This window comes from Grampus griseus, assembly GCF_964374135.1.
Source record: "Grampus griseus genome assembly, chromosome: 3".
Lineage (NCBI taxonomy): Eukaryota > Metazoa > Chordata > Mammalia > Artiodactyla > Delphinidae > Grampus > Grampus griseus.
In genome coordinates this window covers 147,036,459-147,050,567 of record NC_139019.1, presented here as the reverse complement: position 1 = coordinate 147,050,567, position 14,109 = coordinate 147,036,459, and the positions used below count along the sequence as shown (strand labels likewise).

At 50.0% G+C, this 14,109-nt stretch overlaps 1 protein-coding gene across 2 annotated transcripts in view; it reads left to right on the top strand.

The window, feature by feature from the left end:
- Positions 1-13,622, top strand: part of SH3PXD2B (SH3 and PX domains 2B) — a gene marked incomplete at its 3' end in the record, with an annotated part of 112,298 nt that extends 98,676 nt beyond the window's left edge. The window contains exons 13-14 of one of the 2 annotated variants that reach the window (XM_082652413.1): positions 7,175-8,665; positions 13,410-13,622. In XM_082652413.1, coding sequence (XP_082508539.1) covers positions 7,175-8,665; positions 13,410-13,547 — 1,629 coding nt within the window. Of the gene's footprint in view, positions 1-7,174; positions 8,732-13,409 lie in introns of those variants that run through there. The other variant, XM_082652414.1, reaches the window with a different exon arrangement.
- Between the last annotated feature and the right edge of the window lie 487 nt (positions 13,623-14,109).

Here is a 14,109-nt window from a genome sequence, read left to right as displayed (position 1 = left end):
CTGACACCTCCTGCCCCCGCCCTCTCTCCCCCTCGAGTCCCAGGGCAGCTGCCCAGTGAGCCCGGGAGGAGGCGACTTCCCGAAGGTGCATCCTGGGTCTCACCACCACTGATTCTGCCCAAGCCTCTCTAGAAAGTTCTCCTCAAGCCAAGTGTCCTTTAATCCATGCAGACAGCAGGAGGGCTGTCTGCAGGGGTGTTTAAAGAACCTGGGTTGAAGCCTGTCAAACTAATTTTTTAAAATGCAAATCCCAATCCTCACAGAGAAACTGAGGGGACGGTGGAAATACCTCCAAGGCTCTAAAAGGCTTTTTATCTGCTCCTTTTTTTTCCTCCCAATCTGTTCTTTCTAATTTCAAATCCACAGAGAGAACTCACAAGGCATCTTGCTTGTGCTTCAAGATAATTCTGTGCCCAGTTCCCCCATTTTGCTGTTTAAAACATGTATGTTATTCTGACATGAAACATATGCCTGTCTCTTAACATCTTTCCACATCAAGGGCTGTTCTTCCTCCCATTGCTATTCAGCCTTATTTTCACTCCTTTCCTCTGAACCCCACTGGTTCAGCTGGCCCTTCCCCACCGCTCTTGCTCTCTCTGCCTTTAACCTTCCTTTAACCCAGCTCCTAGCCCACTACGTGTTTTCTTATAGAAGGCTCTCAAGGCCATTCTTAGAACTGAACTTGGCATATCAAAATCCACCTCATTCTTCAAATCCCTGCCTCCTCTGGGAAGCCTCCCCAGGTTCACACTGGTGTCCCTTCCTACCCTTCCGTTAGCTTCTATGGGACCATACATCTCAATCCTTAACTAAGGACAGGCCCTCATTTGTGTACATAATGCTTTCTTGACATTATGAAAAATATTCTCCCCTCATTCTTCAGTGACTGAGTTTTGAATTCCAGTCATCTTCCCTTGGCACTTTGAATAGATTGTCCCATTCTTTTCCTGCATCTAGTGTTGCTAGGAAGCAGCTACTCTCCACCTGGTCCTTGTTCTCTTTTTCATTAGCTGTCATTTCTCTGATTTTCTCAGGAGCTCCTCACTGTCTTTAAAATGCCGATGTTTCACTAAAGCATGTCTAGGTATGTTTCTTTATTTTTATATCCTGCTCAGCATGTGGTGGGTCTTTTCAATCTAAGGACTCAGGAGATCTTCCTAGAAATTTTCCCACTTTTACGTCTTTTTTTTTTTTTTTTTTTTTTGGGTAGGGGAGCCCCACCGCATGGCATGCAGGATCTTAGTTCCCTGATAAGGGATCAAACCCTTGCCCCCTGCAGTGGAAGCACAGAGTCTTAACCACTGGACCTCCAGGGAAGTCCATCACTTTTACTTCTTTAAATAATGACTCTCTTCACTCTTTTTATTCTTTCCTTTTGGAATGGTTATGAAACAGTATGGGAGCTTCTGCCCCTATTTTCCATGTCTCTTAACGTTTCTTTCATATTTTCCACCTTCATTCCTTTGTACTGCATTCCTAGAGCATTCTGCTTCATCTTTTAGTCCATTAATTTGCTCTTTAACAATTCAGTCTGTTTCTTATTTTATTTCAGCAACTATCATTTTTATTTCCAAGAGCACTTATTGATTCTTTTTCCTAGTTACGTGTTCTCATTTCATAATAGCCTGTTCTTTCACGATGTCGATGCCCTTCTATATCTGTATAAGGATATTAAATATGTTATTGTTCATGATCTCTCTCCTCGGTTGTAAATCCTTTGCAGTGGTGTTGGTATTATTTATTTCAGTTCTTTTCATGGTGTTAGGACTTGTCTTGGGCAGTACAAGAAGAGGCAGCAGTCAAACAGCCCAGTTGGGGAGTGTACACAAGGGGCTGGTTGACTTCCACCGGCTTCAGTGCCAGATCGGGGACTTCTGAGCCAGCCACTGAGCAGTGTCTTGTCTCTGACCCAAGCTCATTCTTTCGCTGTTCCACTCATGAGCAATCACCTCCTTCATACCACCTCCCCTACAGGAATGGAACAAAGGGCATAGAGGGGTCAACCAGCCTTGTTGCTTCTGCCGTGGTATCCCAGTTAATCCCCTGTCACTTGCCCCTGGGCCTTCCTAGTCTCAGATCCTACCCCCTCAAAGTCTGGCAGACCTCACACTGCTACTACCTTTTGCAACAAAACCCCCTGCAGCAGTCCTGGGCCACAGCCCCCCTTTGCAGCTTCTGCCCATCCGTGATTCCTCACAATTCCTAGTCCACTAACTTCTCCCCTTCCTCTTTCTGCACTTGGCTTTCTACTGATATTCATTTGTTTCCTGGCTTTATTGCATTAAGGGGAAACTGCTGTTCATTCCGTCTCCCATCTTGAAACCAGAAGTCTGGCTTGCATATTATAAAAGTTTTTTTGTTTGTTTGTTTTTTCCCAAGAGCATTGAAGAACATGATAAAACCTTCTTCTCCTTTAAGACAATGAGTTTCCAGCATTTTGTACAAACACACACCATTGTTTGAGCGTGCTGGCAAACAGGGCATTTGCCAATACGCACCAGCACTCCCTGGCTCAGAGCATTCGGAAATCCACCTAGGGCAGCTCAAGGTGTTCCGGACGATGCAGTGAAGCTGAGGGCTGACGCTGTGTGCAGTAGGGAGTAAATGGATCCCTGGGGTCTTCTGGAGATGCTGGGGAGTCTCCCTCCAAGGCTGCACCCGCACTTCAACCAGAACCATTCCCTGTCTCATTTCTGGCTTTTATTCTGTCTGTTTTTGCTAAAGCTGAGCCAATAAATAGCTCACATACCCAGCATTCTTTCCCAGGAAGCACAAATGTAACCCATCCTTGAAACTTCTCTGCTTTCCTATTGTTCTGTGATGTCAGCATAGGTTCTGCTAGTGATGACTTGAAGGACTTGAGTGAGAAATAGTTGACCCTACAGTTTTTGGTTTAACCGAGAGTTCTTATGATAAACACTGTCTCCTTTGTTTTCTTCTCCTCCAGTTTTGCTTCCTGGTTCAATTCAACATCATCTTAGTGTTCAGGATTCATGAATGGAACCACAGTGTTCTAGCAGTGGAGCTACAAGGAATACCTTAGTTCCTTGCTTGGTCCATGTATCTTCAAAACATGTTTTACTAATGATGATACAATTATAATGATGATACAGACACTTATCTGTGCCGAGTACCTTACGTCCTTCATAACTAATCTTCAAACAAGTCCCAAGAGGTCGATACATTGAGCCCATTTTATTTTTTTTAAAATGTCGATACAGACACTTATCTGTGCCGAGTACCTTACATCCTTCATAACTGATCTTCACAGAAGTCCCAAGAGGTCGATACATTCAGCCCATTTTATCTTTATTTATTTATTTTTTAATATTTATTTATTTTTGGCTGCGTTGGGTCTTCGTTGCTGCGCGTGGGCTTCCTTTAGTTGGCGGCGAGCGAGGGCTCCTCTTCTTTGTGGTGCGCAGGCTTCTCATTGCGGTGGCTTCTCTCGTTGTGGAGCACGGGCTCTAGGCACGCGGGCTCAGTAGTTGTGGCGCACGGGCTTAGTGGATCTGTGGCTCCGCGGCATGTGGGATCTTCCCAGACCAGGGCTCAAACCCATATCCCCTGCCTTGGCAGGCAGATCCTCAACCACTGCACCACCAGGGAAGTCCCCAGCCCACTTTACAGATGTATCTGAGACAAAGAGAGGTTAGGTAAATGTCTAAGGTTACATAGCTGGTAAGTGGTGGAGCTGGGATTTGATCCCAAATCTCTCTGGTTTTAAAGCCCAGGCTATATTCTTTCATCTCCATTCTTGTGACTTTGCATTTGCTTTTACAGGCCAACCTTGGAGATATGGTAGGTTCGGTTCCAAACCACCCCTATAAAGCCAGTATCACAATAAAGCAAGTCACATGAATGTTTTGGTTTCCCAGTGCATATAAAAGTGTGTTTACATTATACTATAATCTATTAAGTGTGCAATAGCATTATGTCTAAAAAAATGTGCAGACCCGCCTTCCCTGTGGCACAGCCCGTGTGCCACAACTACTGAAGTTCGCACACCTGGAGCCTGTGCTCCGCAACAGGAGACGCCACCACAATGAGAAGCCTGAGCAACTCACTGAAGAGTAGAGAAACTAGAGAAAGCCCGTGCACAGCAACGAAGACCCAACATAGCCAAAGATAAACAAATAAAATAAATAAATTTATTTTTTAAAAAAAGTGCAGACCTTAATTAAAAAATACTTAATTGCGGGGCTTCCCTGGTGGTGCAGTGGTTGAGAGTCTGCCTGCCGACGTAGGGGACACGGGTTCATGCCCCGGTCTGGGAAGATCCCACATGCTGCGGAGCGGCTAGGCCCGTGAGCCATGGCCGCTGAGCCTGCGCATCCGGAGCCTGTTCTCCGCAACGGGAGAGGCCACAGCAGTGAGAGGCCCACGTACCGCAAAAAAAAAAAAAACAAACAACCATAAAAAACTTAATTGCTAAAAAATGCAAACCATCATCTGAGCCTTCAGCAAGTCATAATCTTTTTGCAATAGTAACATCAAAGATCACTGACCACAGATCACCATTACACATATAATAACAATGAAAAAGTTTGAAATATTGTGAAAATGAGCAATTCGTAACAACAGCAAAAAAAAAACAATGCAGTACCTGCAAAGCGCAATAAAGTGAAGTGCAATAAAATGAGGTTTGACTGGGGACTTCCCTCGTGGTGCAGTGGTTAAGAATCCACCTGCCAACGCAGGGGACACAGGTTCGAGCCCTGGTCCGGGAAGATCCCATGAGCCATGGAGCAACTGAGCCCGTGCACCACAACTACTGAGCCTGCATGCCATAACTACTGAAGCCCACGTGCCTAGAGCCCGTGCTCCACAAGGGAAGCCACCACAATGAGAAGCCTGTTCACCATGACGAAGGGTACCCCCCACTCACTGCAACTAGAGAAAGCCCTCGCACAGCAATGAAGACCCAACGCAGCCAGAAATTAATTAATTTACAAAAATTTTTTTTAATTAGGTATGACTGACTGTATTCGTAATAGCTCTTAGCCTCTATCTAGTAAATGAAAACTCCCATGCATCGCAATTAAGGACACAAATGTTGAGAGCTTCTGCCATAGTACATGGTGGAGTGTAAGCTTATAAATTCCTCATTGATAGATTTCATTTTGATTAATTGTTCTATTTTCATTTGCTCACATACATACTTAGTCTTACAGTTGTTGAATTCACGGATGTGCTGACAATGACTTGTATGCCCAGAATCACCTTCAGTCATTACCAGAGCTACCAAGTGTTGATAAGATGCTGGTCACCAGCACGTAAAGGGCTTCCATTTATCAGTACCCTTTCCTGGAGAGACTCCAGTGGGACGTGTTAAGTATATGCCTGCCACATGCCTGCTGCGTTCTCAGTGCTCTCCCCTGTAATTTAATACTAATAGGTAACATTTTCCTTTCAGCCTTTACCAAGTGCTATTGCACGCATTAGCTTATGTGGTCATCATGGAAACCCTACAAGTAGGCATTACTGTTCTTACCATCCTCTCTGTTTTGTGATGTAGCATCTCAGAGGCCAGCCTCTGCCCCTGCACTGGGTCTGTGGCTGCCTTTCTCTCTGATCTGGGTGGCAGAGCACAACAGCAGAACCATACCCACAGCCCTCAGCCCCTAGCGCTTTCTCACCTCAGGCACGTCTCCCCCGCCAAGCAAGGTCCACTTTCCAGGGCAGGGCTGGGTAGTAAAGCCTCAGGCTCTGGAGCCCACCAGGCTGCCTTTGACTCCCGCCTCCACCACTGACTTTCTGCGTGACCCTCTGCGAGCTCCTCAGCTCTCCTGAGGCTTGGTTCTGCATCTGTACAATGGGATGACAATCCCCATCTCATCAGGTGGTTGTAATCATTAACTAGCTCTCCTGTGCACAGAGCCTGCTGTGGTATTGCTGTTTATTAGTTTGCTCAGGCTGCCATCACAGAAGACTAGGTGGTTTAAACAACAGAGATGGATTTTCTCATGTTCTATAGGCTGGATGTCCAAGATCAAGGTGTCAGCAGGTTTGGCTTTTCCTGAGGCCTCTCTCCTTGCCTCACAGCTGGCCACCTTCTCTCTGTGTTCACCCGTGGTCGTCCCTCATTCTGGATGTTCTGTGTGTCCTCATCTCCTCTTATAAGGACAACAGTCATATTGGACTAGGGCCCACCCTAATGACCCCATTTTAACCTAATTACCTCTTAAAAGGCTCTGTCTTTGAACGCAGTCACAATCTAAGGTACAGAGTTTAGGGCTTCAACATATAATCTGGGGGGGACTCAGTTCAGCCCGTATCATGCAGCGTGTGCATCTTTCACCCGTGTGAATTTAGCCACATAGTACTAAACAAAAAGGAGACAGGAAACATAAGGTATTAAATAACATGAGTGATTCCACCCACCATTCCAGTCCATGGGTGTGTATCCCAGAGGGAGAGGGAGATGAGATGAGTTTGTTGTACCTCCATCAGCATCAGTTCCCCTGTACCTAAACATGAGCTAGGTGTGCTCCCCACATTTCAGGATGCACATTTTTCATACGGCATGGCATATAAACACCAGCCAACTGCTCTGTCTGGTGCTCAACCAAAGGAGCAGCGATCAAGGCTAGTTTGGGCTGTATTGGGGGTTCGCCTTGAACTTCTTCAGAATTTTAGCAGACACCGCTGGTGGCCTGCCCTCTATCCCAACCCCGCAACTGCTTCCTACCTCCTATGCCCACCTAAGGGCATCACCCAGAAAGGGGGAGGGTTAATGTCTTGGGGAGGGGGAGGGACTAGGGGTCAGGAGATAAGTGTCCCCACCCCCAATGTCTGATTCGGCACAGTCTCTCAGAGGATCCCTGTTAAATTAAGCCCCACTGGCCCTGCTCCTAACTGGCTCTCCCTTTCCTCAGTTCCTCACTTGGGCTTCCTGGAATCATCTCTCAGATTAACTACCTACACCCCAGTTCATATCTCAAGGACTGATTTTGAGGAAATCCAAAATTACACGAGCACCTACCCCCATGTAAGATGTTTCTGATACACAGCAGTCTCATAGATGGTCCCCCAGAGATATTGTCTGGGAATCTGACGAATGTAAAATCCCTGATTCCAGAACCCCAGCTGCATGTGGGTTCTCCCAGACCATCCTGGCCCACTGGCCCTGACACCATACCTACTCAGTGCTTTCCTCTGGCCTCCCTTCCAGGTGATCGAGAAGAACTTGAGCGGCTGGTGGTACATTCAGATTGAAGATAAGGAAGGGTGGGCCCCAGCGACTTTCATCGATAAGTATAAGAAAACCAGCAATGCCTCAAGACCCAACTTTCTGGCTCCCTTGCCCAATGAGGTGACGCAGCTCCGGTTGGGAGATGCAGCAGCAATGGAGAACTGCACGGGCAGTGAAGCCGTCGGCCCGTCCCGGCCCCTACCCGATGCACCACATGGGGCTGTGGACTCCGCCATGCCATGGTCCAAAGACTGGAAGGGTGGTAAGGAGGTCCCAAGGAAGGCATCTTCAGACACGTCCTCGTGTGCAGGCTACGAGGAGATCTCAGACCCCGACCTGGAGGAGAAGCCCAGCCTCCCTCCCCGGAAAGAATCCATCATCAAGTCGGAAGGGGAGCTGCAGGAGCGACAGAGGATGGAGCAGCTCAGAGGTTCTTCACCCAAGCCTCCTGGCATGATCTTGCCAATGATCCCAACCAAACACACGCCTCCAGCCCGGGACAGCAGGAGACCAGAGTCCAAACCTGACAAAAGCAAGTTGTTCCAGCTGAAAAATGAGATGGGGCTGGAGTGTGGCCATAAAGTATTGGCCAAGGAAGTGAAGAAGCCCAACCTCCGACCTGTCTCCAAATCCAAAGCTGACCCACCGGAGGAGAGGCCGGAAGCTGTTCCCCAGAATCCCTTCTTAAAGTCCAAACCTCAGGTTAGGCCAAAACCAGCTCCTTCCCCCAGGACAGAGCCACCTCAGGGCGAAGACCAAGTGGACATCTGTAACCTCAGGAGCAAGCTCAGGCCTGCCAAGTCCCAAGAGAAACCCTCGTTGGACGGAGAGAGCAGCCCCCAGGCTGGGGGAGGCCAGGACGTGGCCATCAGCCGTGGCTTCCTCCCAGGGGAGGGGCCTGGCCGTGCCCAGGACAGGACGAGCAAACAGGATGGGCTCAGCCCAAAGGAGACGTCCTGCAGAGCCCCTCCAAGGCCGGCCAAGACCGCAGATCCTGTGCCTAAGAATGTGCCAGTCCCCCTCCAAGAGGCTTCCCAGCAGAGACCTGTGGTCCCTCCTCGAAGACCACCACCCCCCAAGAAAACCTCCTCGTCGTCCAGGCCCCTTCCAGAGGTCAGAGGGCCCCTTCCAGAGGTCAGAGGGCCGCAGCGGGAGCCCACCGAAGGCAAGGCAGCTCCTGTCCCAGGCCGGGCCCTGCTTGTCCCCCCAAAAGCCAAACCTTTTCTCTCCAACTCCTCAGGGGGGCAGGATGACATGCGAGGCAAAGGTGGGCTGGGGCCACGGATGATGGGCAAGATGGGAGAAAACAAGGAGAAAGTGGCTGCAGCCCCCTTCCCCAATGCAGACGGCCCCAAGGACTTGTACGTGGCCGTGGCCAACTTTGAAGGAGACGAAGGTACCAGCGGCTTCCAGGAGGGGACGGTGTTCGAGGTCCGGGAAAAGAACAGCAGCGGCTGGTGGTTCTGCCAGGTGCAAAGCGGGGCCCCCTCCTGGGAGGGGTGGATTCCTTCCAACTATCTCAGAAAGAAGCCCTAGCCTGCTCCCTTCCTGCCTGGAAGTCCTGCACGACCCTGCCGGCTTTACCTACATATTTAATATGCCTCTTAATTTATCAACCTCCACGCAGCTTCAAAGGAAGGAAGACTGGAATACTGTGGTTTCTTCCCTTCTCTGGGTGGAGAGGGATCCCTCCCATCACAGCGTCCCCTGGAGGCTCAGAGGCCACACCCCTTTCTCTCTACTCAGCGTCCCTGCCTTAAGGCCAGTGGCATTGCCACCCAGCTTCCCTGCCCACCCAACAGCTGGACCATGACTCTCTGAGGTCTCTAGGACCGGAATCCATCATCTGGAGAAACTACAGCAAGGGTCTCTTGTTGATCGGATCAGGCAGAGTATGGGTAGCCCTCTGCCGTCCCAGCACCCCACCCAGTTCATTCATGTCAAGCAACTTGATTCACTCAGTTTCCAAAATGCCTGGTCCCAGAAAGAACTTCATCCCGTAGAAGTCAGCTCCGTTGCCAGTTCCAGGGAGGTGGTGTCTTCCCCGAGGCCTCAGGTCCACGGGCCTCTCAGGTTCAAGCAGATGCAGCTGCCCCAGGAGTGGGCCTGGAGGTCCTCCCAGCCACGCTGCCTCCCTTCTGTGCTGGGACCCTGATCAGTTCTAAAGGAGTGCTTCCAGCTCCAAGCATGCTCCCCTTTTCCTGCTGCAGGCTGGGGTCCAACCCAGGGCTTTTAAACAAGAATCCCCAGCCCGCTTTTGGGGGGGCCTTTCACTTCTGCCTACCTAGAGCAAGAATCTCAAGGTCTGTTTGAATAAGGGGACCGTGCACAAGCCACGCCCCTTGGGAGTTCCTCTTTGCTGAGTAGCTAGTAGGTGCCAAACGCTGTACTTGGCACTTTACCTTCATGCTGAACACTCACAGCAGCCCTCTCTGATACTATTACACCTGTTTTATAGATGAGGAAATGGGTTCAATGGGCCCAAGGGCACACTAGCTGGGAAGAGGAGGAAAGGGGATTTGCATCCAGGCTGGCCTGACTTCCATGCCTGTGCCCTGCCCCTGTAAGAGGCAAACCAGGCGGGGAGAGGGAGACGCCAGCTGGCTGCCCTGGGCTGTGCATGTGGGGGCCGGGTGGCTGCTCCCACACCCAACACCCCTCCAACCCATTGTAGCATCTACTGAAGGCTGCCCTGGACCCCATATGGTTGCTCCACACAAGGCTGCCCACGGCCCCGGTGCTGCCACAGAGCCCTGTTTCCTGCTCCTGTGCTGGTGCCCACCCCGGGGGATAGAACTTATGGAGCAAAGGAAGCCAAGGTGGTCTCACATGCCAGCCTTGAGGGACCCTGGTGGCTCAAGGGCCAGCAGCGGAGTCTCCAGCAAACTGGGCAGAGTAGGCAGTAGTCCCATAAGGAGACGGGGACCCGAGGGCCAGGCAGAACCTCCTGTCTCTGCTGCTGCTTCCTGCTCCTCTCTGGCACTCGAAGAGTAGTTTTCTCTTTTTTTCTTTCCATGCACTCTCTCTCTCTGTGGTCTCACTGGAAGGAACCCGGGGCAGCCCTTGCACCCGTTTTGACTGATGTGGTTCACTGAGTCACATAGAGACACAGCTACACTGCAGAACGAGAATCAGGACCCAGGGTTTCTGGCTTCCAGCCCAGAGCTCTTGCCTGGGGTCCAGGCTGCCTTGGGGGGTAAGAATGCAGCACCCCTCCTCATCCCACCCTACTCTGCAGGACAAGAGGAAGTGGCCCTCTGGCCCTGCCCCCAGAGATCTCTGATGCAGAGTAGTCATCTGCTGCCATGCTTTTGGGACCACAAGAGCAGCTTTCCCAGGGATGCTCGCCGTCTACCTGCAGTGCCAAAATTTATGTGCAGACAGCTCTCTTCCACTCTCCCCTCCCCTCCCCACCCCTCCTCACTGCCACATGGGCTCTGGATCCTTCCCTGATCCACAATCGCATCTTTATTCCTTCCTTCAGTAGGTCTGTAAATCCCACACCCCGAGAGTCTTGGGACAGGGCCCTGAGGTGCCCTGCCGTGCCCACTTGCCCCCAGCCCTGTTCCCAGAACCTTGGGGGGAAGATGGCAGCCAGGGGCAGAAGGGAGAATGGGAGAGGGCCATCCACCCTCCAAGGTCCCCTCACTCGGGAGGAGGCCCCACAGCACGTTTTCCTGAGTTTTTGACCCATTTTGGTTTAAACACCATTCGTGAAGCTGTTATGCAGGATTTGACTACATTTCAAAAGACAAAACTCTAAATTTTTTTTTTCTGATTATCTCTCAACTTTCATTGACCTTTTCTAGTATTTTGCGAGTGCCTGCTATGTACTAGGCGCTGGGTATAGACCAGGCTGCGAGTGGCTCCGTGCCTGGCTGTGAAGAGCTTTGATTTTTGTGTGCAGATTCCACTGAAGGCGTTTGTCTTTGGCTTCATTTCCTCTTCCCAGGGGTCAGCTGGGTGGGAATGGACTAATTCCGCCTTTTTCTGGATAGAAAATTTTCCCTGCACATGAAAAAGTAATCAGCCTTTTTATTGTTATTATTCTGGCGTGAACTGAAGGTCCTAAAGCCACATTTCTCTCTGTTCACTGTTCTTTCCTCAGGACACGTGTGTGGCCTGAGGACTCCTCTCTCCAGCTCCTCCTACCACGGTGAGGGTACTTCCCCAGGCAGCTGCAAGGGACGGTCTTGAGGGCCAACGGCTCTCCCTAGCTGTCCTCACCTGGGGGCTTAGGTTGATACCATCCAGGACTGTAGCCACCATTCTATGCGCATTTGATAGAGCAGATGCAAAATCCCCTGGAGTCACCACCGTGGCAAATGTCCAGGGCCATAGGAATAACTTTTGTGCCAGCCTCCGGGCAGGTTACCGGTGCCTACGCACGCTCCGTCCTTTAATCTCATCCTCACTTCAACCCTGTGAGGTGCCTAGGATCAGCCCCAATCTGTCATGAGAGCACTGAGGTTCAGAGGTTGAAGTCAGCGTCATCCAAATATTGACCAAGCTGAGACTTGAATCCCGTTTTTTCTCCCCAGTGCCCGTGACGTTTCCTCTGCCATCAACAATGAAATGTTCATGGTGCTTCCAGGGAAGCAGGTGACCCTCCCTCTCAATTTAGGTTTTTCCTCTCCTGACCCCACCATCACACATGTCAGTAGGTCACAGGCCAAATGCCAGCCCAGAAAGGCAGGCAAGGATGGATTTTATTCCTTTCCTCACCCCCGCATACTTTCTCGGGATGGCTGTTTTATCTTACACCCTAGGGCAAAACTACAGCTTGTAGTCATAACGCCAAATCTTTGGAAAATCTGCGTTTTAGGACCACCCCTTGATAAAATAGGCCTTTACTCAAGTTTTTTACTCAGAATTTCTTTGCCATTTGGTGGGTTTATGTCCTTGTCCCAGGATGAGACTTGGGGAGCTGGGCTGCAGCTCAAACCATTTTTAATGCCCTGCCCTGCCGGGAGATTGCTAGAGCCTCACCAGGCTTCCAGTAGTCATGTTACATGTCCTCCCCAAAGCCTCGCCACGTGATTGATTTCTTAGACAAAGTTCTTGGCCTTAAAACATTTCTGGGCCCACAGAGGATTTCCTTACCAGGTAGAATGTAGGAAAACAAACTTGCCACATTACAGGACAGATGCCAAATCTCCCCAAGGTTGGAAGACCCTACTCTTAGGCTGAGGGATGGACAGTCTAGTATTTATTTCGTTTGTACCGAGTGCACGGCACTGAGTGGGATGAAGTAGAAGTCGCTCCTGGCCTCAGGTAGCTGGCAACTCAACATCATCAAGAACGAGAACATTCGTGCCTCGGCTTGGCTCCCGTCCTTTCATTGTTTCTGAGTTTTTAAGTGTCGGGTCAGGTCTTGCCCTTCACTTTGGGCTGTGATAATGTACATGTAACAACCTGAGTCACGTGGCAGTCTTGTCCGCTCCTTGGTTGTCAGGCCTGTCCTTCAGGGCTTCTGCTGCAAACAACCATACCAGACCATAGATGAAGATTCCCTATTGCCAAACAGTGTGGCCTGAATGAGTAGGAAACTGGCTTGGGTTGAGGCCTGAGGGTGCGGCAAGCCCTCCGTTAGCCTGGAGGGATTGCTCCTAACTTGGCCAAGTAACGTCTAGATGGACCTTAGCCCGTGAAGGTCACAGACAGAGTTGTGGAGTTGTAGAGTTAAAACCAGGAGGCTCCAGAGTCTTTGTCTGCTCATGAACCACCTGCTGAGGACCCTTCTCACAGACTTGACCGTCCAGCCCCATGGGGTAACGTCTGCTTTCTGGTGCTACCTTGTGGAGTTTTCAAGCCACCCATCGTGTTTCCACATTCCACCTTTCCCGTTTTTATCGTCTGCTCCCAAATAGGCCTTCTTGGCTCCAGTCAGGAACAAGGGACTCAACTTCTGTTGTCCTTGAAGAGGCCAAGCCCAGTGCCACAGCCAGTAGCCTTCACTTTCAGGTCTTCTATAAACGTACAAGAGGAGGTGCACCCACCAGGCTTATGATGGCAATAAGCAATCCTAACACAACTAAGGTGTCCATATTTTACCCCAGTGTACGCCCGTCTGTGACATTGTGCCCATGTAATTGTTAGTAGCAGCGCCCCTTCCACTCACGGGGTGATAAGAAACTGGTCACCTTGGCTACAACCCACATTTCCTGCTTCAGGGAGCCACCAAGTAACTAGGCCATTTCTTGCATCCCTCCAGCAGCAGTGGGCTCTGACAGCATTGCCCCACCACCTCGCGTCTGCTCACAGGATGATGCTGGAGATCTCTGGACATCTCAGCACTCCTCATACCCTTGGCAAGCTGACACATTCTGGTGGTGTCTTTGTTTCCTTTTAACACACACGAAAAATACATGAGGATATATAATGTGAGGGGGGAGGGGTGATGAACAATGAATTAGCTGTAGCATGTATAGACTATATACTTTACCATTAGACTTTTCTTTTTTTTTTTTAATAAAAAAAAGTGCTTGACTGGTTTCAAGCTTCATTGTGAAGACGTGTCTATGGATTTTATTTGGCTGAAGAAAGGGTGAGTAGCTTTGTGCCCTGGCATCTTGGCCTGGATTTGGGGATCAAAAAACAGAAGCCTGTGTGAGCTAGGTTTGGGCATTGCTCAGAAATAGGGATGACTCCTCTGGACCTTAGTGTACTTTGATTCTTTTAACTGCAATATCCAGAAACCAAGAGAAAGCTTCCTTGTATTCACTGGGTATCTCCCATATGTCGGCTCTGTGCCGAAAGGTGGAAAACTTTACATGTCCAGGGAGTTTGAACCTCTCGCTGGCATTGCCTGATGGGCAGGGAAGTAGGAGGGTGCAGCCACGTTTGGGCCACAGGGACTGCCCAAGCCGCCTGCTCCCAGGACGTGGAGAGCATTGCCTGATGTTTTATTACTT